The following is a 26764-nucleotide window of genomic DNA, read 5'->3' as shown; positions in this document are numbered from 1 at the left end:
CTTAGTGTAATAATTCGAAACCCGGATGAGCTTGGCAATTTTCAGTTAACCTGAACTCGTCAAATTCTGTAATTAGCATTTGTTTAAATAATCCGCCATCGGTTACCAATTGCTCTACCTCTAATCTCATTAAATATCTTATATTGAGTAATGTGGTAGATGTAGAGGTCACTACTAAAAAAATCCGGCAGGTTTTTATGATGGATTCTAATCCCTTTCTTAAAAGAACATTACTGAGCGTTTATGACTCTTTAGACGCCACTTGGAGATTAAAGATTGCAATCCTGTACACTTATGACAGTACTAATCCCTTCACAAATTATCCCTGTTATCTTCGTCTGCGAGTGCAGCTTATCTCCTGGCACATTTAGCATACTTCAGTTTATCAGTGGTTGACCTTTTGAAAGCAGGAGGATAGACATGTTTAGAAGACAGGATTATCTAATCGACTAGACAATAACAAGCGGGAAGAGGGGGGGGGGGAGTTCTTTGAGGGAAGCACATACGCGAATGTCCAGTACACAATAGCATTAGCACTTCCGGGATTTTAAGTGGCGGCTATTTTTTTATTTATTTATTTTTTTCTTAAATTTGCTCAGAATACTGCTGCTGCTGATACTACTGCACTAATAATAATAATAATAATATGGAAAATCGGCCCGACAAATAGACTCTTCACAGTTCGTATTTTCAGTCAGCACATCAAACTGGAATTTGGTTTAGATAAATGCGCAATTTTATCTATTAAACGAGGAAGAATTAATGACGCTAGCAATTTTAATTTTGATTAAGAGAAATATATAAAAGCAATTTAAACTGACGAACACTATAAATACCTAGGAATATTAGAAGTCAGTGACATTCTCCACTCGAAAGTGTTAAACAATAGGCAGCAGCAGAATACACCAAAAGAGTTAGAAATATTCTAAAAATAAAACTAAATGGATTAAACGCAATTAGAGCAATGAATTCTTGGGCTATACCAGTGTTCCGTGTCATGTTTACCGATACACAGCTGGCATAATAGACTGGACAAAAGAAGACCTGGACAAACTGGACCGCAAAACTAGAAAACTAATGATATGCATCATGCATTACATCCACGTAGTGATGTTGACCGGTTGTACCTACCAAGGAGAATATGTGGACGGGGTCTGCTACAAGTGAGACAGACTGTGGAAGAAGAAGAAATTAGCTTAAAAAGTTACATCGACAATAACTCTAAGCTAATGCTTCAAGCAGTTATACAAGAGGGTCTTCTGAAAGCAACAGGAAACAAATGCGAATTCAAAAAAAAACAGCAAAATAACCGATATGTGCGCTGGAAAAATAAATCTTTGCATGGGCAATTTCTTATAGATACTGAGGACAAAATTGACGTGAACAAGACGTGGCAATTGCTACAATATGGATATATTAAAAAAGAAACAGAAGGATTTATTCTAGCAGCTCAAGAGCAGGCATTACAAACTAATGCAATGAAAGCAATAATTTTGAACATCAATAATAACAGCAAATGCAGATTATGCGATCAGAAAGATGACTGTAGAATATCTAATCAGTGCCTGTAGCAGGATAGTTCAAACTGACTATAAATACCGCCATGATCAAAATGGCCAAGATCATTGGCATGTACGCAAAAAATATGGCTTCCCTACATCTGATAACTGGTGGCAGCATAAAATAGAGACAGAATTGTAAAACGAAAGAGCAAAAATTCTCTGGGACTTTCGAATACAAATTGATCAGCATTTGGAACAAAATAGACCTGACATCACAATTATCGAACATCGACAGGTTTTGGATTATCGATATCGCAGTACCCAGCGATAACAACATGTACTGGAAAAAATTACTAAATATCGAGATCTGGCAATCGAAGTTGGCCGACTGTGGTTTAAACACACCAAAGTTATCCCAATAATTATCGTTGCACTTGGCGCAATTTCGAAGAAGTTATCCAACTATTTACAGCAATTAAACATCAACGAAGTGACCCCATACACAGCATTACTTGGAACAGTCCATATTTTACGACGCTACTTGACAGACTATTCTTAGATTCTTGGGTAGAATCTTAATTGTTTTGTATCACCAGTCAAATTGTTGTTTAAATAATGTTGTTTAAATCTTGTTTTGACTGTGTATCAATTATGTGAATAATAATAATAATAATAATAATAATAATAATAATAATAGGCTTATGCTTTAACTGGACTGTTATTTCCTTTATTTAAAATATTTATAGCGATTTTGAACGATGATCGGAATTCATATATTTGAGAAATTCTTCATATAGGCATTCTGATGACAGCTGATTTGAAGAATACTTGCTAAATAATTACTCAATAAAAGAAAACTTTATTCCACTTCAGATAAACGATACTTATTTCTTCGTTTCAATTAATTGGCAACGTTTCGAAAAATGCCAATGACTATCTTATTACTAACAGCAAATTTTTTGCTGTTAGTGATAAGATAACCATTGGATGCATTTCCAAAATTTACTTTGGAAGAGGACGCTGTTCATCCACCATAACTTCAGCACCGGAATTATATTACGTCCTCGCAAAGTTTATTCATTTCTTATTTTTAAAGTAGAATATGATAAAAAAAAAGAGCGTGGCTAAATATAATAAATTTTATTAATAGGATTTAATGACATAATATGCACTCATGAGCCTAAACATTGTGACCACCCAGCCTGTTCCCGGCGGGTTGCACGTCCCGGAAACAAGTCGGTGGTGGCCGCTTCCTAGTATGGAGATCGCTCATGGACATCTCTGGGTTCGCGTTCTGTCATCCTCACTTAAAAAAACCTTTGCCGCCGATTAATTTTTACTTGAGGGATGCTTCGGACCAGATATTGCTCCACAGGAGACAATGTGGGCTGATGGATTTGGACTCATTCGAAAAGTAAGACAACGCCCTGTGTTAAATGGCTTGCATTGTGCAAGCATGATTCGAAGAGCATATCCAAGTATTCCGTGTTCTTCCCTGACCCTAATTCTCCTAATTTGAATCCCATCGAACATTCGTGGGACTATGTGGAACGTATTCACCAGTGCCTTGCTCAGTAGCTGACCTCTGGGACGTTATTCTGTCTAGTTTGATCCACAATACTTCAGGACACGTTATATGGTCTGTTGGAGTCAATACACTCATGAATATATGCGTACTGTACGTTATCGTTAAATCACAGTAACAAAATAAATCCTTAACTTGATTCTAGTTATCTACTCATCGTGATTGAGCATTCTCTCTTGTTTTTATTTTATTATAATTATTTTCCTACCTCCGTAATCTAGCACCTACACAAACACTATAACTCAAAAATTTCTTCACACGTTTGATCGAAAGAAGATCGTTCCAGAATTTTTATAAGAAAATGATAGGATACCTCACATATTTTTATGAAGAATAATCTGATATACCCAGACAAGGCAATTAATCAATTGCCTTGTCTGGGTATATCAGAATCTTAAAAATGATTTCTAATGTCTGGATTTCTTTTTTTTTTTTTTTTTTTTGGTATTCAGAATAGTATATTATATTATTTATAATCTTAATTATCAAGTTTATTCCGAAAAAAAAAAAAATCTGAAAATGAGCTTGTTGGTGAAGGGACTGACTACTGGTCTGACAACAGCATTGCTCTATGTTTTTGTAACTTCATCTGACGTATTAGGTAACATTTCAAACCTAATTAAAACATTAATGTTTCAATTAGGTTTGAAATTAATTACTACAAACAGTAATTAATTTGAACTAATCCAAGCATTAATGTTTGAATTAGGTTTCAAGTAAAATGTTTGCAAATTATTGTGTAAATGGTTGATCAATGGTAAATTACATTACATATATTTCTAGCTTTAGGTATTTTAAAATCTGCCTATATAATAACTTAAATTTTAATTGGTTTTCGTAATTATTCCGAAAAAATGTTCTTTTAATGGAACATCTTCCCGGAAGTCATATAATTCGAAACATTTAACAAATGATGAAATAAAGTCACTTCATCAAGTGTACTGGCACAGAATAACGACATTTTACTCAGACATCCACTATTACTACTTGAAGTGACTTTATTGCTAAATAATAAAGACGCAAGTTTTCTAGTTTCACCAGAAAACTAGCCCTTCATCTGTCTGAGCCGCAGGACATCGCATTTCTCAGAATTGTAATTTCCGTGTTTTATTAGTCTTTCAGAAACTATAATGACCTGACTATGTCGACATCAAAAACAGAAAGTTAATTCCTGCATCCATTTCCAACAGGACAGATATGATTGCTGGCTACCAAATTCTAATTTATGGTAATAAAACTTCTCTCTCTCTCTCTCTCTTCCTCCCCTTTGTGTGTGTGTGTGTGTGTGTGTGTGTGTGTGTGTGTGTGTGTGTGTGTGTGTGTGTGTGTGTGTGTGTGTGTGTGTGTGCGTGCGTGCGTGCGTGCGCGCGCGCGTGTGTTGTTATTTAACATTACGAAATATATAAGGCTATGAGGCCATTATATTATATTTGTGAATTGTGTGTTTTTTGCAGGAAAAACGAGTTTCCGGCAAGAAAACTCGAGACTGGCTAACTTGAATATGTGCCTGTCAGCTACTAGTTTTTTCAGTGTTCTGAATGTGTGAGAGATAGATGATTAACGCTTTTCTCATTTTGGAAGGTGAGAGAAGCGTTAATCGCATATCCAATCGCATATCCAATAATTTAACACATTAACTTAAAAAGAATTGTTAAAGTTATTTTTAACAAACTGTTTTGAAACAAAAGAGTAGTATTATTTTCTGAAAATATAAAATATTCAAAGCTTTTCTATTTCTTATATATGGAGTTAAAATCAAGCAGTCTAATAATTACTACGGACATTTGTTTTCTTGAAGAGCCTTGCGATATCTAGATTATTCTTTTGTTTTGTCGTTTGCTTTATCTTCAAAATAGTCTAATGAAACACATCACATTGATGTGTTTCATCAGACTATTTTGGTGTATTGTTAACCCACCTTTTTTTGAAAAAAAGTTCATATCATGATTGAGTTTTTTTTGCTAATATAATTTTAAAAATGCAAATTTTATTTATAAAATATGTAATATTTATTTCGAGCAATTATTTCATTAGAATTAGAAATTACAGAGAGAGAGAGAGAGAGAGAGAGAGAGAGAGAGAGACGAACCTATCCTTCTTTTTAGAATCTAAGGATTAATATTTTGTGCAAATTGACGCGTTTTTTTCAAGCCATTCATTTGTTTTACGGAGTCAAGTACTGCATTGTCCCAATGGAGAAACCTATTACCTCAATCTAAAATCGACTACCACTCGGTACTGATAGTTAGAAAAATTTTTGTAAGATATTTTTGAATTAAACAGAATTCGAATTTTCTTGCCTTTCAATGGATCAGACATCCCTTGATCGCCTAAGTTATGGAACCTATAATGTTAGAAAACTAATAAATACTAATGTTAGATGCAAGTAATGCTTACTGCCTCTCTCGGAAATCTGTAGCCATCTTGTTCAAAATATGATAATAATGAATCTAAAGATAACAATGTAGATAATGATGCGAAAAACTTTTAAAAACGTCTCCACTCATCTAAGACGCGATATTCAACCTCTTTCCGGTTATAGTGCAGGATCGATAGTTTCTCGCAAATCGAAACCTTCTTAAAGCTAAAATACATCGAATGAGACAAAATCAGATAAAATTCCTTAATTAGCAAAATTAAGATAATTAAAGCTAAACAAATTTAATTAAATAAGCAATCATGGACGACTAATGATCATAAAATATGTGTTACTGTACTGCTCTATCTATAAGAAAAATGATTATTTAAATCTCAACAGTTGTCAATCGCATTATTCAAATAGATAAAGAGGTTGTTTTATGATAATCCCATACATAATAACCTATAGTACGTTAGTACCGTGGATAGGTGAGAAGAAAGTGTTAACATTTAGTTTGAAGAGTTGTGGATTGTATTCCGTGGGAAACTCTTCCAGAAGGCAGCAGTTGATGGGGAAGAGGAGGAGGAGGAGTAGAAATTTGTACTGTCGGTTTGGAGTTGAACTGTAAAGTGGTGTTACTGCAAGCTTCAATCGATTTAACAGAAGACAGGAATTATTGCTGCCGGTTCAGATGAACATCAGCCGTGAGAATTTATAGAGAGACGGATCATTAATCAACTTAATTGCTTTCTTTTGTATTGAGCCAAGTGTTTTTACGGAGCTCTTAGAAACACCGCCCCCAGATGTGAAAACATAATTCAATGGGTTGGCGGATTCGAAATTTGTATAGGGTTAGTAGCTATCCAGAGGTAAAGTAACACTTTGACCGTAAGATAAATCCTAATTTTTTGAATGTCAATGAAGCAATAGTTGTAATGCACTTATGCCAGGAGAGATTTGCTAATAAAGTAATGGAAAGACGGAAAAGAAGTATATCAAATGTCCTTAGTAAATCAGCATCTTCTCTGACAGAATAAAATGTATGAAAACGAAAGAGTGTGTAAAAGTGGCTAAATTAAAGTCATCAGAAGACCTTGGTAAGAATATGGAAGATATAATAACAGGAAAGTGGCAAAATGTTTTGTAGGCTGCTGAAAAAGTTTAGAAATGGAAGAAAGAGTACTGTACGAGAAACCAAAGGTGGTAATCGTGCCCTTAAAACTGAAGATAAAGATATTTCAGATGTCTGGAGTAATTACGTTGTTAGATTACTGAATGACACAAGAAGTGATAGAAAAACGGAAGAAAAATATTCAAGAAAGATGCAGTAATCAATCAATTGAAAGAAACGATATCTTGAGAGATAAAATTACATTAAAAACTTGAAGTGTGAAACTGTGGCTGGAATGGATGATATTTGACAAGAAGTGCTCCATTGTGGAAGTATAAAGTTTTACATTGGCTGCATGGCATTATTCAGATAGCCTGATGAGATGGCAGAATTCCAGATGATTAGAGTAAAGCACTCAATAATACCCATCCCTAAAATGAGAAATATGAATGTTCCAGGTAAGATTTAAACAACCATATGCGAGAAGAGGCTAAAGAATATAGCGGGAGAGAAACTTTGAGAACAAGCTGGGTTCAGGTAAAATAGCAGTTGTCAGATTCACATTTTCACTTTAAGACAGATAGTTCAGCAATTATGGAATATAGCAAGGATTTGTGTGTAAGTTTTGTAGGTATGGAAAAGGCATACACAAATGCCAAGAGAAAAAAGCATATTGAAAAAAGCTATTCAATATGCTACTTAATTTACTCTCCATTCTAACAGCTGTTTACTTAATTTGTAAACAGCTGTTAGAATGGAGAGTAATGTAAAATCAGGTATAAGACAAAGACGTACTCTATTTCCACTGTTCATTTATTATCTGTGGATTCATTATGAAAAAAAAAAGTGGCACTAAACCTTATATCGAAATTGGAGATCTTAATCTCAGCTCTTTATGTAGATAATATTAAACTCGAAAATAAATCCTGTATAATTCTGCAGGATTCCTTAACTAAACGGAATAATTGCTATAACAAATTTGGTATGAAAATCAGCAATAAAACGGCAAACGCTATGAAAATAAACAGGAACAAGGAAAACATCGTCTGTGTCCTGAATGGCGAAGAACCTGTAGAAGAAGTAAAATATTTCACCTATTTAAGCACAGCTTTTAATGAAGATGGCAAATTATATATGGAAATAGACAAGAGAGTTAGCAAAGCTACTAAAGTAGGAAATCAACTGAATGAATGTATGATATATACTCGTAAGATAGAAATTAGTCAAAACATTAAAGTAGCCTTATAGAAGGCAATGTTCGAAACAATTTTAACTTATGGACCTGAGGAGCTAAGTTAGAAATAAAACACTTGATCACACATCGGAGACCACAGATATGAGAGTTCTGAGAAAAATTAGGAAAACGAACAGAATGCATCAATGACAGAATCGTAATGAAAATGAAGATATTAGAAAAGAATTTGACATTGTTATCAGTCAGGAACAGTTAGTGGAGCTAGTGCTAAACTAAGGCGACTTAAATAGAATGGAATAGAAAAAGAATAGAAAAGGAGATGTTTGATGCTAGGATGACAGGAACTAGACTTAGGTTGGGGGGAAAATCGATGTAGTTTGAAGATGCTTTGAAGACACAAATTTAAGGTCTGACAATATTAATCTTGACAGATGGCAGACTAGTTTTAAGAAAATTATCGATTGAACTTAGTAATAATGTAAACCTATCATGTAGCGCCATCGTAGTATCCTGTATACCCCTAGAGGGTATATATGAGGAATTTGATGATGATGATGAAAGTTCCTGCATCATTTTAGGTTATCTAAAAAAAAAAAAAAAAAAAAAAAAAGATGAACTGGTATTCACTGTATTGAAATGTTCATAAAGGATAGCTTAAAAGCAGATAACATAGAAAACGTAGAATAAAACAGACTTCTATTTTATTTATTTATTTATTATTATTTTTTTTTTGAAGTGCGCTGCATATATATTCAGTTTTATAAACTCACATGGGAAACCTTTTTTTCTAAACAGAACAAGTATTTGATTTATTTTCTCTGGTATTATCTTATTTAAGTCTTAGAATCTTACTTATTTTATTGCATATATTTTTGTAATAGTTTGCATTTATAACAGCAAGATGTACTTCAATGACCTTCTCTCAAAATTCCGAAAATTTATTCATCTACATCTACAGATATCTCTTGTGGGAAACCGTCTAATTTACTTTTTTTTTTTCAAGTCAGTAGTCGATAAATTCAATATGTATCAGAAAGAACTGCTTTCTAAATATATTTGCTTTTCAAGTTGTTCATGCGAGAGTTAGTATGAACAGCATATGCTATTTTTATACGTAAATAACGCACTTAAAAAAAAGTTCAGAGTTAAGAATTTGAGCAGCGCATAGGGTGGCAACAAGGTCCAGGTTAAATTTCTTGGTGCCGTCGGCTCTCCTGGAGAATACAAATATGGCAGAAAGCTGGCAGGTGACCCACGGATGACTAATGGCTATCACATAAACCTTGTCTTTGGCTGTTATTTGCGTAGGGTTAATTATCCCATCAGATAATATATTGTGTCTGCTCGAGCTGGAGGCAATGACAGTGGAATTAGGAGGAACAGAGTCTAATGACTCTGAACTCGTATACGGCCATCCGGAGGGTTCAAGTATTTTGGATTCAATTACTTCTAATATGAGAGTTTTGTGGCTGAAGTCTTTATGGTGCAAGTGCCTGTTTTCTAAACTGTTAGTTGAAAACGAAATATAAATTAATTAGGGTATAACCTAATTCTTGGTAAAATCGTAAGAGGAGATTTATTAAAGATGCGAAAATTCCCTATTTATAAAACGTTCCATTTGCAGATTTCATATAACCATATGAAATTATAAAATAAAAATTTTAAGAAATTGTTATAGAGTGAAAATAATGTAATTAAGTATTCTCTAGTTTCCAAGTGGACTATCGTTTGGTGTAACACCGCTACCACCTTCATTAGTTGGAGGTTAAGCGTTGAACGGCATAAAACCAAGCTTGATTCCAGAAAGAGGGTTTAATAAAAATAAAAAATAAAATAAAAGTTAAAATAAATAAAAATAAAAAGAACGAGTTTAATTTTTATTTATTTATTTTTTAATGTTAGACTTATACACAAGAGTTAGTTGGTCAAATTACTACAATACAGTAGTACTGTGTATGGGAAAATTATATCAAGATATAACAATAACGATACTACGGTTCAAAAGAATTTAATATTTTAACGATATATATTCATTCATCGTTTCTAAAATGAAAGTATTATGATAAAAACAAAAATAGTGGCTTAGGGTCATTTCCGACTGCAGTCGCATTTGCTACTGAATCTTACCAGCAAAATAAATTTATCAAGTTTGTAAACAATAAGGACTATTCTTGCAGTTAAAGCACTCTATGGTACCATGAAGGTCTTCATCCCTCCATATGGCGGGATGAGGAAATGTCTTTCAAGTGCACTGTATAGAATTCAAGTCTGACCAGCACTAAGCCTTGCTAAAGCAGACTTTTTTTTTCTTATGGAAATTCTTCAACTACATCACCAGAACTCTACGAGGGTGGTCTGAAAAGTTATCGGCCTAACAATGAAAGAACGAATTTATAATTTCAAAATTATTTTTATTTTTCGATATAATCTCCCTTAAGACTAATACATTTATTCCAGCGATGTTCCAGCGCAATTATCCCGACCCTTCAGTGGTTCTCAGTAAGATCTGCAAAATATCCTTCTACAACTGCAATCACCTTGATTCGAATAAAAATGCTGACCAGCGTTTTTTCTTCAGAAGAGATAGAAGTCAGAATGAGCCAAATCTGGGGAATTGGGTGGATGGTCCAACAATTCATAGTGCAAATCCCTTAATTTTCCCATTGCCAAAACACCTTAGCGGTGCATAGTCCTAATGAAAGATGAGTTTTTTCTTCTACAAACTAGGTGTTTCCTCACGAATTTTTTCGTCTTGTCTGGTTAAAAGATCGGAATAATATTCCCTGGTTATTGTTTTACCCTTTTCAAGATAATTAATAAACAAAATGCCTTTAGCATCCCAAAACACCGAGGCCATGACCTTTCCTGCTGATGGAACCGACATTGTCTTCTTTGGCGTTAAACAACCGGCTTCTGTCCACTGTTTGGATTCTGGTGTGTAATGGTGAATCCAAGTCTCATCCATAGTTATAAATCGACGCACAAAATCAGTTTTATTCTTGTTAAAATGCTCCAAGTACTGTTCAGAGATTTTCATGCGAGTGCTTTTTTGATCTGCTGTGAGCAACATCTTGAGCAAAGTTTTTTCATTTGCAATTCTTCATGCAAAATATATCCTATACGTTCTTCTGAAATGCCTATAGTCTCATCAATTTCACGCACTTCGATTTGCCGGTCATCCAATACCATATCGTGCACTGATCAAGTTAAGATGATCCTTCACGTGGATCATCTTCAAGGCTGGTACAGCCACGTTTAAACTCGGCAGCCCATTTCTTAATTGTCGAAAACGAAGGAGAAGAGTGTCCATAAAAATTTCACACAGCAATACTAGTTAGGATTAGAAACTGGAGATAACAACAGTTGTTTGTGATATCCTTTTAAGCTTTCATTTTTGGAAACAAGCTAGAGATTTCTAATGTTTCTGCATTTACAAATGTGGAGACTGACTGCCAAATATTCCCCCCCCCAAAAAAAAAAGGATAACACAAGATGGTGCTGCTCACTTCTTTTTGGGAATGTAATGGGATAGATTTTATTTATTTTTATTCGTTGTCTGTAACATGCGTCATGCGTGTCCTTTATACCCCCTCATCCCCTTCTCCAAACCCAAAATCATATACGCCATCTTCTTTCCGATCTTCGACCCTTTTATTCTAGTTTATTTCTTAATACTTCACTCCCCCCGTTCTCCTTTAATCATCATTCCCTCACTATACTTCTCCAGTTTATTCAACCAATGCATCACTTCAAAAAGTGTATTCCTTGTTAGCACATCTACCCAATGCTAAGTTGTATTGAAAAATAGTAATAGGTTATTATTTCATGTATATCTTGTACAATCTATCTGTGCTTTGCTATCAACATATGATTGATAGCAAACTCCAAGTCTTCTTGCGGATTGAATTTCACGGATATTCATTATACATCTCGGCAATTGTCTGCTGTTACTCTCTCTTTCTCCCAACAACTCCATTGCATGGATCACCATCTTAATCCCTTTATAACTAGAACATCTCCTTTGTTTTCACCTAGAGATTTCTTCTTTTCTCTGTTCATCCGCATTTTGACATCAGTGATCCAATTAAACAGACCAAATAACAAGTCGATTCCGTAGTTACCCCATTCTAGCTGATCACTGCTTATACTACTATTCATCATAATAATATAAGGTAGAATAGCAGCAATGTTGCTCAGTGAACTATACAATAAATGCCAAATGTGGTTGGTTGTTCATTTTCCTCCCATTTATTCTTGTAGCCTCTACTTTGCCGTTGTGATTTTTATCTTTTAGTGCCTGTTTATATTTCCTGAAAACCGTTAGGAATTCGTGATCTTCTTGGATTTGCACACCGAACCATATTAATATAAATAGCACTTTATTAATAAACACATGTGAGTTGTACTATGTAAGAGACAGTTTGTTTAATTTCTAGACTTTGTTTATTTAAATAGTATGCTATTTTACTTATTATTGAAGGTTGAATATTAAGCATCTCCTGTACGATAGCTGTATTTTCTCTAGATTATTTAATTTGTTTATTTCCACCAACAAAATTGTTTGTAATTAAATAAAAGTATCTCTAGCTGACCAAATTTCATATGAACAAATAGAAGTTGCCCATGCAGCAGTTTTTCTCCTTCACTGCATAAGGTGAAAGAGAGAGAGAGAGAGAGAGAGAGAGAGAGAGAGACAATAGAAAGTACCTGTTTTAAAGCAATAAGAATCTACTATATAGTACTTTCTGCGTTAAATGCAATTCCAGGAACCAGCTAGCGACCCCACCAGCAGACACCTTAACAATACCCTTAACAATCTTTCTGCAGATATTATAAACAGATGCCCAACTCCCATTCGTGTGCCGTCTCCTATCTGGAAGGTTGACTACGATGATGTGACTCATGGTTAACTACGGACGTAACGACATGTAGTGAAGACCATATCTCTTTCACATATTGTCGCGAGTATTCATGGCTGTAAATCCGCGTGTGTTCACGGAGCTGGTTTGCCTGTTCTAAGGGACTAAAAATCCAAGATTCCGGGTGAAAAAAAAAACCCTCTATATCCGTATGAGACCGGTTAACTCACCTTTAGTCAAAACAGACCAGATAAAGGTTCCTCACGTGATGGACGGGAATCGAACACAGATCTTTCTGACAAAAGGGTTTCGTCTATACCGACTGACTACGGATGGAGGCTCTATAAACAGATGAGATACCCTAACAATAACATTATGCGATATGGTTAAATGATATTCAGAATCACGATGTTAAAAATATTTTTAGATCTATTTTTTCCGGTATAAAACCACAAACAAAAATGTCAAATGGACTCTATGTTTTTATTTCGACCAGTTAAATATGTTAATCTATGACCTACCCGGATCAGTTTTCGTAACAGTAATTTTAGCATAGAGTAGTTAGTCTTATGCGTAAGTAGATATTTTTGTGCGGAAATTGAATATGCTTTAATGGCCGGTTTTGCTTCGTTGCGGGATTTTCCGAGATGAAAACCTACCTCCAACCTATGAGACTAACTCGCCTCCATTGAAAACCCTGCTGAAGGTTTTTCGCGTTCTTAGATGGAATTTGAACACAGGTCTTCCTAGCGGGTCTTTGCCGAAACCGACTGAGCTACGGAGACTTTTATATTAATGTCACCTTAAATTATGGCACACGCATCATGCGATAGGATTAAGTAGCAATATGTAACAATAGCGTTTCTATTAACTCTGATACAAACCATCTCTTTAATCCTTTTTTCTGGATGATTGTGTATAATAATGAAGCTGTAAATATATGGATGAAGTTATTTAAAATCTTATTATTATTACTATTCAATTGGTTTTGTATAATAAAAGTAAATAGAAATACAAAAGTGCGTTTACTCTTTATATATTCTGTCATCATGTAAAAGTAAACGCAAATTCTGGGGCACACATAATCAGAGTTTATAACATTATTCTTCTCTTCCTTTTGATAATAACATTTTCTCGAGGAGGGGGGGATTTCGAATTACGTGAGGATTATTGGAAAGACACCTATTCAAGTCAAGAAAGACGGAAGCTTTTAAAGTTGATCTTAAATAGCTTAGTTGTAGTTATTAAGGAACCGTGTGAAGGAAGTTGTTTTTGAGCGACCGCAACCTTTTTTTTTGAGTGAAGAGCCATTTTTGATCTAATTAAAAAAAAATTGGAAGATCCCTACCTCAGCTCCAGCTGAGAAGAAAGAAGGTGGGGGGGGGTAATTTAATCGCGTTGGAAAATGTGCTTTATTTTTAAAAATATTTCTTTTTGAAATATTATTTATTAATACTGAAAAAAACATAACAAACATCTATTTAGGTACGAATTAATTAATTCGATGTTTGCTGCTGAACTTCTTAAGCAAGTCTCTCAACATCAGGCAAGTATAGCGTAATTTTCATCCTTAAATATGATGAGAACTTTCTATTGTTCAGACGATTTCTTGATTTTATTTTTAATATAGTTCACTTTCGAAATATTTGCTAGCCGAAATATGACGAACCAAAAACTGAGTAACATCCAAAAGCAAATATTTTCAAATTTATATAAGTGTACTGTAACCTGCTCCACGCATCGAACACACATATATTATTTTGTGCCTGTTTAAAGGCACAACATAATATTTTGTGCCTTTAACACGTTCATTGCCAATCACGCGATATCGCGCGATGCGAACCCTCACCAAACGGCCGATCACGCGTTATCGCGCGATGCGAACCCTCACCAAACGGCCGATCACGCGTTATCGCGTGAACATCGCGAATTAAATGAAAGGATAAAAAAAAAAAATTGGCCATCACACGAAATTCCAATTTTCAGCTTGGCAATGAAAGTGTTAACAAGCACAGAATATTATATACTCGCCACCCACCTTCGACACCTTCCAGTGCGTGTGCTCTGCTCGCGATGCTCAGGCAACCTAAACTGAGAAGTGTTTGCGGAGTATGCTTGTCGTACATAAAGACTGAAAGTTAGAGCCGCAGTTATATGTTCAAAGAGCCGCATGCGGATCGCGAACTACACATTACTGACCCATGTTTGAAAGGGTAGTGATAGACGTAATTGAGAAATTAAGAAAGAGAGAGAGAGAGAGAGAGAGAGCCTAATCTTATAGATATTCAGGAGGCGATTTTTGTAATATATTTATGCTAAATATATATATATGAGATTCATGCAATCCCAAGAAGAGGAATCGCACCTCGTCTAAACATTTGGATGTTGTCAAAAGAGACTGGAAGAAATAAAGAAATTTTTGCGAAAAATAAAGCAGAATAAAGCAATGTAGGAGTTTATATTCTGAAACCCGGGTGATTTGCAGTGCAAGACTTATCAAATGAAGAAGAGTGATGCAGTGTATTGTCGTCAGCAAACTCTGTATTGGTTTTACAGTCAACTAGAGAAGGTCATTGAATAGACGGAAGAGAGTAGGTGAAAGAACAAAGCCCTTTGGAACACTAGCATTAGTTGCAAAGTGGATGGATCAGACATCACACGTATTTGCGCGCATACAAAAAGCTAGTTGCGGATGTCAAAAGACAGATACACTATATCACGGTAATCTTGCTCAATAGGCGTTTCCCAAATTCATTTAAATGCTTCAGAGATATAAAAAAAATCCAACTGAGATTCCTCGAATTTTCCATCGTGTTTATCCGATGATGGATAACACAAACAAGAAAAGGTCTTCTGTTGACCAGGCGGAATTCATATTAGAGATTGTTTATTAATTGAGAGTATTCAAATAGCATAAACGTTGAGTGTTAATGGTTTTCTGCATTACTTTAGAAAGACTGAAGTTATTGAAGTTGAACCTAATTAGATAGCAAAAAAGTGTAACCTTTCATGGATTGGGTTGGATTCAATATGGGCTAATTTCCAGACTAAAGGATAGATACCGGCAGAGCAGAAGAGAATAAAAACGCGGCCGAATAGAAGAAAATAAAAACGCGACATAGAACAGGTGATATTGCTGGAGCACAAATCTTCAGAACATTCGGGAAAATGTCATCACGACCAGGAGACATTTTGGCATCCAGTTTAGACAAGATTTTTCTGATCTCTTTCTAGCAAAAAATGAAAGGAGGAATTGATATTGTGTTTGGAATTGTTGGAGGACATTTAACAAACTTATCTATGCAAAAATTAGATTTAAAAAAAAAATGCTTTCCATGAGCGATGCAATGGAACTATCTAAGTGCAATTAGAGGTGGAAGCATAGTCGAACAACGTTGCAACCAATAGCATTGGCAAGAGACAATAAGCATGACTGTCATTTGAACATGATATAAGTTTTTTGCTTTGGCGTATTTAGAATCAGCTTGGATGTGTTAATGGTTTGCTTGTAGCTGTTTCGGACTTTGGCATAAACAGAAAAGGAAGATGAAGAGTTTGATGAGTAATAATTGCTGCATGCCTCGTTCTTTTCTTGTACAGTACTGACGCACTTCTTAGAAAACCAATGCTTATTATAAGAAATTAGAATTTCAGATAGATTTAGTAATACATGTCTCCATACTAATAAGAATCACTTCAATGATACATTCATGCCAAGTTTGAATCAGAAGCTGAAAACAGTAATCCAATTATAGAAATAAGGCACAGAACTAAAGATCATGCCGTTTGACTTTGTTTTATAATGCCAGACAACGTAAAAGAGAGCGCCTGTATGAGAGCTGCTCCGTGAAAGAACTCAACACTAAATTGTGGTCTCAGTTGCCTAGGGAACAAACATCCAGAGTATAATGAGAAAGAGATCTTGTAGAGTGGTCTGGGTTATTTAGTTTTCTGACACATGTGAACAACTTGTGTAAGATCATCGATGATAGGAAAATTTCTCAACATCTCCGTCTGCTTGATCTGTATAGTTGAAAAAGAAAAAGTTGCAGTAGTGAACATTAAAATCTTCACGAAAGATGAACTCACTGTTAGGAAATTTGTAGTAGAGAAAATCAACGTTTAAAGAAAGAGAGTCAAAGAGCTCAGAATTATGTGGCATGAAGAGAAATATATATACAACCAGTGAATGTGATAGAACAAGACTGAGTTAGCTAGATCAAAAAGAGGTGATTCTGAGTTGGAGAAATGATATATTAGAGCGACTATATTTGCAAATTCCACCTGGGATACGGAAAAAAAGTCAAAGACAGTATTTAGTATCATTGACATTTCAGCTTGAAGAAGCTGAAATTTGAGTTTCTATTAGGAAAATTATTGTAGTTTTGCAGAACTAGATGTGGAAATAAACATTTCACAATACATCTATCGATTCTTTACTAAACCTACACTTTTTCATATTTACAGAGAAGGTGCGTGAACAATTTCATCCACCTCTTCTGCAAATATTGAACTCTGCAATGCCTCCTCCCACTTCATCTTTCATGAAGATTTTAATAATCACTACTAAAACTTTTTTTTTTTAACTATATAGATCAGGCAGACAGAGATGTTGAGAAATTTTCCTATCGTCAATGATCTTACACAAACTGTTCACATGACCGTTCAGAATACCAGATAACCCAGATCACTCTTCAAAGTCGTCGAATATTGCAAGTATGTTTAGGAAGTGCATTACCAAGTGTTAGAACCGAATTATAAAGTTTGGTAAATTTGAAATTTTATAGAGTTAGCAACTGTTGAGGTGAAAAGTAAAGTTTGAGCAGAAGATACCAATTTATTTTTTGATGTCCTTTTCCTCAAGGTTTTTTTTTTTTTTTTTGAAATTGTGGAGGTGTGTATTTTTTCAAGAAAGGTTAGAATCAACCCATGAAGAGAAATCTGAGCTCAGATCTCCATGGAATATCTGAGATCAGGGAGGTAAAGGAGGCGAGGTAAGGGTTTTTTCTTGAGAGCAACACAACAACATGTGTGTGTTTTAGTATCATTTATATTAATAGGGTTGTTATTGCTCCATTGATAAATAGCGAAGAGTCCCGTGTTTAAGCCTTAGTTATGGAAGATATCGAGGTTTGGAATATTAGAGAACGACTAACCTACAAGTATGGTCGAATAAAGTAGAGGAATGTGGCTGGTATGCCGTAATTCGCAAACCTCTGGATAGCATTTGAGAGCGGCGAGAAAAGATCATCTGTGCATAAGAATAAGACCATAGGCAAAAACACAGAGTCCTTGGGTATTCCGGTTTTGTTGGGGAAATCTGAGAAGAGGAAAGCGTCCACCATGACTCGTAATGAACAACCAAAGAGAGAGGTAGACAGAGACAACTGGAGTTGGATATTATTTTTCTCATTCCATTGTAGAATAGCAAAGAAACTGGTGTTTAAGACATTGATTATAGAATATCTCGAAGCTTGACATATTTGAGAATTACAGAGTTAGTCGATTGAAGACAAGAAATGGAGTGTACTGTGATTAGCACTATGGATGGGATTATTTCAGGTTACTGACAGTCATTTTATATCTAGGAACATAAAATGATTTATATCTGTACTTTTACATGAGTAACAGTACAGATCCCTAAGATACTCAGATATTGGCGGTAAAATCTACGGATAGGAGGTAGTCTAGCATGACACGAACAGAGATTAAGTTGGAAACGCAGTTGCAAAGAGTAGAAAGCAAACTAAAAGATCGTAGTTTTCTGATTAGGTCTATGTGCCGCACTTGATGAGATGCTCTATAAATATCAACCGACCATATGAGCTTCTCCATACCTTTTCATGGCTTGTGTTCAAGATGTAATGTTCGTGAGAAGATCTGTTGTGGATCAAAAGTGGCAGGATCCTTATTGATTGTCAGTAATTAATTGGTGGGAATCCAGATGGTGGACAAGTTAGTGACTTCCATCAGCATTTTCATGAGAGTTGGTATGTCCAATGGGATGATAGTAACATAGATGATTTATCTGTTTATCTCCTTCTTTGGAATGGGCTGAATATGTGGACTGAATAGACTTGCTTTCATGCTGTTTGGTAGATTATGGTTGAGTCTGAATTGTAAAGACAATATAGGATAGATATTACGTATGAACTAAAATTTTTAGCTTATTTGGGAGGGATATAATTAGAACTGAAAGGCTAGTTGGTATCCAAGCTGTTCGGAATTCTTGAGATCTTTCTGCCATACGATTAGAGGAAGCATGCATCGAGCTGTATGATATAGTGAGATGTTATTTACTTTGTTATTATGTATAAGCTAGAGAGGACGCATGGTGCTAGGAGGTCAACTTCGACTTCAGTAATGTTACAATGGTATCATTTGATGTGTGAGAAAGACAGAGGCATGGAGGAGCAGCAGTTGATCTGAAAGGTCAGCTATTGTTTGAAATATTAGCAAGTTTTCTACACTATATTTAGCTCTTTCAAAATCGAATTTGGATTAGTGGTTTTTCTTACAACTGCTGAGAGTTGCGGTACAAGTTCACTTAGCGGTTTTTCTCTTGAGCCACCTCTGATATATATTTTTTTTTCTGGACTGTATTGGCACATTTGCTGGAAAAGAAGGCCTGCTTGCATAGATTAGGTTTCTACTGTAATTATGATGAAGACCAGGATTAGGATGAATAGCCATAATAATAATTATTTCAGCAATCCAGTCAAAGCTAGTGTTTGGATCAGGTGAAGAGAAACATGTATAATCATGAACAAAAGAACGGCAAAATAACAGAAACAATGTAAAATATATTATACATTATTTATAAAAAGGCCAGTGTAGCCCTGTAAAAATGCCGTTTCCATGCATAGTGCTAGGCTTCCAAAAAAAAAAAAGAGACTGTTCTCAGTTCGATTTTCTACTCTCTGACTTTTTGTAATAACTGTTTCTTTGACCGGATCCTGTGTTAGTCTATCTCTGACTCAAGTAAATTGAATCTTTTCTCATGGAAACTCGGTTTTTTCATGCCATAAATGCAAGAAAATTGACAATAAAACTCTCACTATTTCAGACAATAATATATATTGTTAGGGACCAAAAGATAGCGACAGTTATCTATGGTACTCTCCTTCCTGAAATGTCAATTAAAATCACTTGGACCTTGGATAGCCTTGGACGAGTTATTCTGTGATTGCTAAAGATGGAGCCTAGCTGCTCACTAGTCTTCTAAACAGTACTACATGGCCTTGCTAATTCCCTTTCAGGAATAAATGGCATTAGTTGATTATTATTACTATTATTATTATTATTATAGTCTGGAAACTTTGTCTAGAAAACCAAACATGGAATTTATTCAAGATACTTTAGGCCTCCAATAAGCAGGACAGTGGTCTCTGATCCAGGACGATTGAATTCATTTTTCTCCTGAAGAATATCATAAACATTCAATCGTCCTGGATCAGAGACCACTGATCCAGAGTACCTACAAAGGTTTTTCCCGTTCTAAGCGGAATTCGAATCGAAGGGCATAGTTGATATCGACTGAACTAAGGAGGCTTGCATTTAGTTGCATTATTTTAATAATTCACTTATAAGACTCCTTAGTTCAGTCGATATCGACTATGCCCTTCGATTTGAATTCCGCTTAGAACGGGAAAAACCTTTGTAGGTACTTTTTAACTGAAGGTGAACTACCTAATCTCATAAGAAAGTGGCAGGAATTTTCCTCTCGAAAACTCAGTTTTCATCTCACAAAACGGGTATAGCAGCCAGAGATGATGTACTACAGTAACATAATATACTATCCCAGTCTTAGTTCTGTCGGCAGTAAGGAAATCAAAGCAATGCAACAACAACCAAATGCAAGTCTAAATTTGACTTTCAAATTAAAATTATGACTAAAATTTGACTGTCAAACATAATGTGTGCGATTCACTATCTGGCCATTTAGTACTGTATATTATGCAACATAATACGCTGTTCAAGTAAAATCAGTTGATTGACATATTTTAGATATACCATGTGTAAGTAATTAGTGATATGTTCGGATTCTTCTTCTTTTAATGGCAGTTTGCCCATTCTAAACTTATAGCACAATGATGCTAACAGACACAAGAACTCTGCTCTAGAGACCAGACATAACTTTTAAAAATCACTTCGGATCTTCAGCTGTCCAGCACCAGGGATGAAAATCATCTCCTATCTGAAGACATTCGCTAACACCTACAGTACTGTAAAACTGTATATTGTTTATATTTAAAACAGACATCTCGTTGGGTGAAGAATGGATACATTATCTAATCTGCCAATGCGAATGTTGAAATGAATTTCGATCAATTAAAATAGAAATTCATGAAATAAAAAAATATATATCGTATTTATATACATAAAATGTATTGTATCGTAAAAAATTATACAAAAATATATAAATAGATACTCGAATTTATATATATATATATATATATGTAAAAGCCCAAATATATATTTGTTTAAAACTTATTAAATCATCCTACGTGTCTCATTTCGATTTCCAATCGAAAACAAACCATTGAATATTGGTTTGTTTTCGATTGGAAAGTAAATAACAACATCAAATAAAAACTAGTTCAGATAATTTTCATTGCCTGGTGTGACAACTCCACCTTACTCATTGACGACCTCTGAAGTAGCTTTTTGGATTCTATAGCAGATTTCTAGCTTGTATAACTCTCCGGTGGTCGATTTAGGATGTGCATGCCTAAGCTGGAGTTTCAGAAGTCAAAACTTTCAAGATGCATCCCAAGTCTTGCAGTTATGTCTCTAATGACCACATCCACTTTTTTTTTTAAGCCGGAAATTTCTGAGATATACATGATAAATCAAAACTTATGCAATTTAGCAAATAAAGTGAAAAGAATGGTTGACCTTGCTAAACTGCTGATGGGTCACTTGTTTGATGAAAGTTTTAGATCTCTATTCTAAGCCATTTACGAGAAGAGTCCATCATTTCTGAAAACTTACGGCTAATTTTATGGGAAAAAGGTATCAAATTACACTTTTTTGTATACAAAAATGTACACGAAGTGAATATTTATTTAACTAATTATTGCAGAAATCAATTTTCTCGTCGCTACCCATTTTCAAAGAATTCTTTCATTATCTTTGTCTATTTCGCTTGATTTTTCGAAAACAGCACTTTTATTCCTTTTAAAGCTCTTGATTCAGATATGTTATGATTTTCCATATTTAAAATATACATATAATCAGGTTATGATGATAAATAGCCTTCCTAGCTCAGTTGGTATACGAGAAGTTCCAATCTTTTTACGGGCTTACATTCAAATCCCGTCCTTGATGTGAAGAACCTTTCTCAGGTGGTTTCAATCAAATGGTGAATTAGCCGGTCTCATATGAAGTGTTTCTTTCTTTTTTTCTTTCTTCTTTTCTTACTTGGAAACTCGGGTTTTTCGTCCAAACAAGCAAACACTGCACACACACACACACACACACACACACACACACACACACACACACACACACACACACACACACACACACACACACACACACACACACACACACACACACACACACACACACACACACACACACACACACACACAGCTCTACAGATATAAATACTTGCCCTTAGGAGATGCAGCAGAGGAATGACAAGTTGTATCTCAGGTCTCTCAATATCTCCGAGTTATTCGAATTACATTTCAGAATAACGGTGCAAATAGAGTCAGCTTAGATAACGACAAATTTGGATAGCAATACCCATAGGCTATGGAACTTCCTAGCTCACCATAATCATTTCCCCAACACAGAAAACTCTCCTGTTTATATTCGACGAGCTTCTACCTCGCCCAAATCTGCTAGCTTCAGAAATTTCATATAATTTTATAATGAAATCTATGAGTTAAAAGGTTTCGTTCTTTATTCCTTTTACCTTTCGCGATGAACTGCACTCACAGCATTAATTAGGTTTAGTTTAATATGCAACCTAAGAGCCAAATGAGTACTTGTGAAGGCAGTTCATCCTACCTTCATAGTCGTCGGTGAATTGCACATAATCTCTGGCAGTTTATCCAGCAAGAGAATACGTGCAGGCGGAACCCTGCCGGCTCCGTATGCGATTTTCATATTTTAATCAAAACCCCGTAATGGAGTGAACAGGGTTCTCCTGCCTCCCAGAATTTCCGCGAGGTAACTCTGCCACTGTATGAGACGAAGTAGCCTAATTTAAATTGAAACGACCTTATAATTTTGTTTTTCCAGCTTTTAACCTTAAATCATGAAATCCATGAGTTAAAAGTTTTATTTCATTATTGTATATCATGATGTATATTAACATTTCGAGTACATGTTGGCTTCTCTGTGTTGAACCTTCTCGCTCACTTGGGCAATTTCCTCTCCTTTCTTCCCCATTGATAAATTAATTTTAGGCGTGAGAATTTAAGCTGGCTACAGATCGCCTAGCTAAATACGGTACTGTGTGTGTGTGTGTGTGTGTGTGTGTGTGTGTGTGTGTGTGTGGTGTGTGTGTGTGTGTGTGTGTGTGTGTGTGTGTGTGTGTGTGTGTGTGTGTGTGTGTGTGTGTGAATCACGCTATTTTGTGTTTAATAGTCGATTTTTTTAAGGTTAATCTGAATTGAAATTATACAATAATTGATTAGGAACAGTTTTTGTAATGGAGTGAGTATTACATAATGGATATTACAAGAATCTCTCAAGTTCAACGCTTCGCATGCAGGAGCAAATTTTGTTTTGCATCACCGGTGGTCGTACGAATAGTCTCCAATTTACCAACAGTAAGACAAACTTTGTTCAAATTCCACGATGGCATGGTTGCTTATAAAAAATTTCAGGATGGGTAGGTAATTTTCATTATTGGGTCTGACACTCTACCTTTGTTACTGGAGAACTGAAGTCGCTTACAAAAATAATGTTTAGTGTGCAGCGTATGGTTCTTGGCACACCGAATTCTTGTCTCCTTGGACAGTGCTAATATATCATGTCCAGGGAGATGTGTTATTGACATTTTGTGTATGAGATTTAACATTCATGTCAAAATAAGTATGATATGTTAATTAACCTGTTAGCTACGGATAGATTTACTTTTCACTAAGAATAGCCATCATTGTTTGCTTAGAGTATAGCCATTGCTGATCCGCAGTACTACATTAATTATGTTGAATTAAGAGACTTGAGGATCACAAAACTTATTTGTGATTAATACATATTTATGAATCTCAGTGATGTTTTTTTTTTAAAATCACCGTCGATTTTATCAGAGCAAAATGGAACTAAAGATCCGTACTTCGAAATACTGAATACTTAGTTATTGTGGAATAGTATTTTGGAGCATTAAGCAGTTACAGAAACGTGTAGAAAATGGATAAAATGATTAAGTTCAAATAAGAATTAAGTATTCATGAATTTAATTTTTTGCGATGATTGGCTTAAGAAATATAATTGCCTCATCTTTTGTCCCCTGACGTTGTGCTAATTAATTAATGAACAAACATGAATTTTTATTAAAACGAAACTTTGCTTAATTCTTTATGAAATAGCTCATTGAAGATATAACCTACCTCGTTAAATACTGTTCAGTATAAGATGTTTCAGTATCATTCTATATTCACAATACAGAAATATTCACTACATAATTTATCCATTAATAGTGTTTACACTTTTGCTTTTAGTTGCCTGTAATTATCTGGCGAACACCATGCCAATAATATCATTTAGTATTTACCGTAGAAAACTTGAACAACTGAAAGAGTTTGCTCGCTTACCTTTTAGTTTTCTCACCTTAGCGACGCTTGATCTTCCGCAGCGATATTTTTCTTCAATCATTGTAACGTAACTGCAAGGAACGTCTTCCACGCTCTCAATGTCACCGTATTTGGTTTTTCCATAGAGCAATGTATCAATTTCTTCTTCTAATGTACATTTTTTTACATCTCCTGGTTCTGATGTCAAATGTGCCATCAAGTGGGCCATAAGAGGATCTTTCAGTATTGATTTTGAATGTTTATCGTTGGGGGATTTTGGTTTTTTATATGGCAGCGTATTACTGCCATTAGTTTCGAACCGTACAGTTTTATGGTTAGAAGGGATTGGATTCATAACTGAATCGCAGACAGATTTTTTGGGTTTCCAGCATCCATGAGACAGTTGTTTGCTTTCTGGGATATCAGCGCTACACGTTTCAGAACATTTCTCTGCACAGCGATCACACTTCATGCAGCACATATCACGATGCCTGTTTAACAAAGTTCTACTCTCTGCAGATGAACACCCAAATCGCTGAATGGCACTCAAGAGGGAATTTCTCAGGTAAATCAAATAATCTAGACTTGTGTCATAGAAACCTGCATCAGAATTCCTAGAAACGTCGGTAGACTTTGATATTTGATGAGCACCGCTGGATTTAGAATTCACGCTTTGATAAGAACATGATCGTGAAAGGGATGACACAGATCGGGTGTCGGCTGTACAATGAGGAGTTTTGTTATCATAGTTGGAAGAATACGGAATTTCTGGCGTTGGGCATGAGCTTTTATAACCGCTGTCTATTGAGTTGCAACCAGCATACTCCGCTCCATCCTCCCATTCAATTTCATCTAACTGACAATTAGAATAGATTGACGTCACTGACTTGGTTTCCATTTTTGACGGTTCTGAAGTGTGATAGATGGTAGTAGACTCACAGGGATCGTCTTCTGAAGAGTCGAAGGGATCACACGTTACCATATTAATTGTGTCAAGAAGCGAGTTTATGGGCTGCTTCGACTTCGCCTGCGGGTGTTGACTGTAGTTATCTTGATATTCGCAATAGTTTGTGCTCATCTCTTTGCAGTCTTCTTGGCAACTGTAAGGTGGTAATATCTCACCCTAGTAATCTCCAGAAATTTCATTTGAGATGGATCTTTCCGGTCGACCCATCCTTAGTCAAATACTTTTACAACTGCATGATAAAGTGATATTTATTGAATCGACCTAAGAGAAGAGAAAACAGACTTTAGCCAAATTTTCTTAAATTATTAAAACTATTACAGAGAAACAATCTCAGTCCTTAAACTTTGTTAGACAAGAGAAAGGGATAATGTTATAAAAGCGGTATTCTCTCTTGGTTTAATCTAAAGAAAGCATTTTACTTAATGCAAAACAACACTAAAAAGCAATAATACAACTAGCTAAATGAAAATGAAAACTTTTTAAGGAACTGTAAACCGAATATTTCTAATTCTATGATAGTTAATGCAGACAGCAACGAAAATAGTTTTGATTAAATGTTCAGTTTTAAGATTAATATTTTAAAGATTAGTTCTAAAATGGTTTACGGACTAACTGGATGTTTGGAAGCAATTTAAATCTTCTTCCAATGGAAGTCTTTTAAAAACAAGCCATGAGTATGGTGCAGCATATTTTCTTCATAATAATAAAATAAATCTTTGTCGAGGCATTGTATTGCCATAGACCAACATGTAGATCATTGAGAGTTTCAGCCAGAAGGGAACAGCATTCTGCTTAATGGTTTTTAGGCGGTACCACGCAATCGTCCGTCGACCTTAACCTGATCGTCACCGCCCCTGAAGGATATACGACTACATAGATATACACCATAATGGAATGATGTTTTCTAAAGTCCTTGATGGACAGCATAAGTTGTGAGTCCCCCTTTCTTTCTCTTTATACACAAAAGTAGAGTGACAGAGATAGATCTGTAGCTGCTAAAAGTCCAAACTTTGCATTTTTTGTATCCCACAATGCAAAGCACACTCTTCTCGGGCGTGTATAATGCCATGCATTATGGTGAGCAACTACCGAGTCCATTTTCAACCTTTATTGAGGTGGCAATTTGTTGAAAAATCTCTCACTAGGGTTTAAAAAACTGTCATTGTTCTAACAGCCCCCCCTCAGTGAGTGATCTGAAAATCTCTCTTTTGCTGCCTGGAAAATGGGGTCTCTTTAGTTCTACTGCGAGGAAAAACTGTGTAGAAATTTGCCATATAGATGTCTCCGGCATTCCATAAGGTATTCTGAAAATTCATTCCAATGAATCTAAAACACGGGAGATGGGAATTATGAAAGAGGGTTCTCTTCCGCCCTGGGTACTTCTCCAAGTCATCTCGTTAAATCAAATTCCATTAACTTTGTAATGTCGTTTT

The 26764-nt window shown here is 35.3% G+C and overlaps 1 protein-coding gene across 1 annotated transcript in view; it reads right to left on the bottom strand.

The window, feature by feature from the left end:
- Positions 1 to 25567, bottom strand: part of LOC150108321 (uncharacterized) — a 47156-nt gene extending 21589 nt beyond the window's left edge. The window contains exon 1 of the mRNA XM_090390447.1: positions 24386 to 25567. Within this exon, the coding sequence (XP_090246573.1) occupies positions 24386 to 25442 (1057 nt within the window). The 5' untranslated portion in view covers positions 25443 to 25567. The remainder of the gene's footprint in view (positions 1 to 24385) is intronic.
- Between the last annotated feature and the right edge of the window lie 1197 nt (positions 25568 to 26764).

This window comes from Typopeltis vanoorti, chromosome 3 (genome assembly GCF_054136105.1).
Source record: "Typopeltis vanoorti isolate ZY-2024b chromosome 3, IOZ_Tvanoo_1.0, whole genome shotgun sequence".
Classification (NCBI taxonomy): Eukaryota; Metazoa; Arthropoda; class Arachnida; order Uropygi; family Thelyphonidae; genus Typopeltis; species Typopeltis vanoorti.
This window is presented reverse-complemented; position numbering and strand designations above follow the sequence as displayed.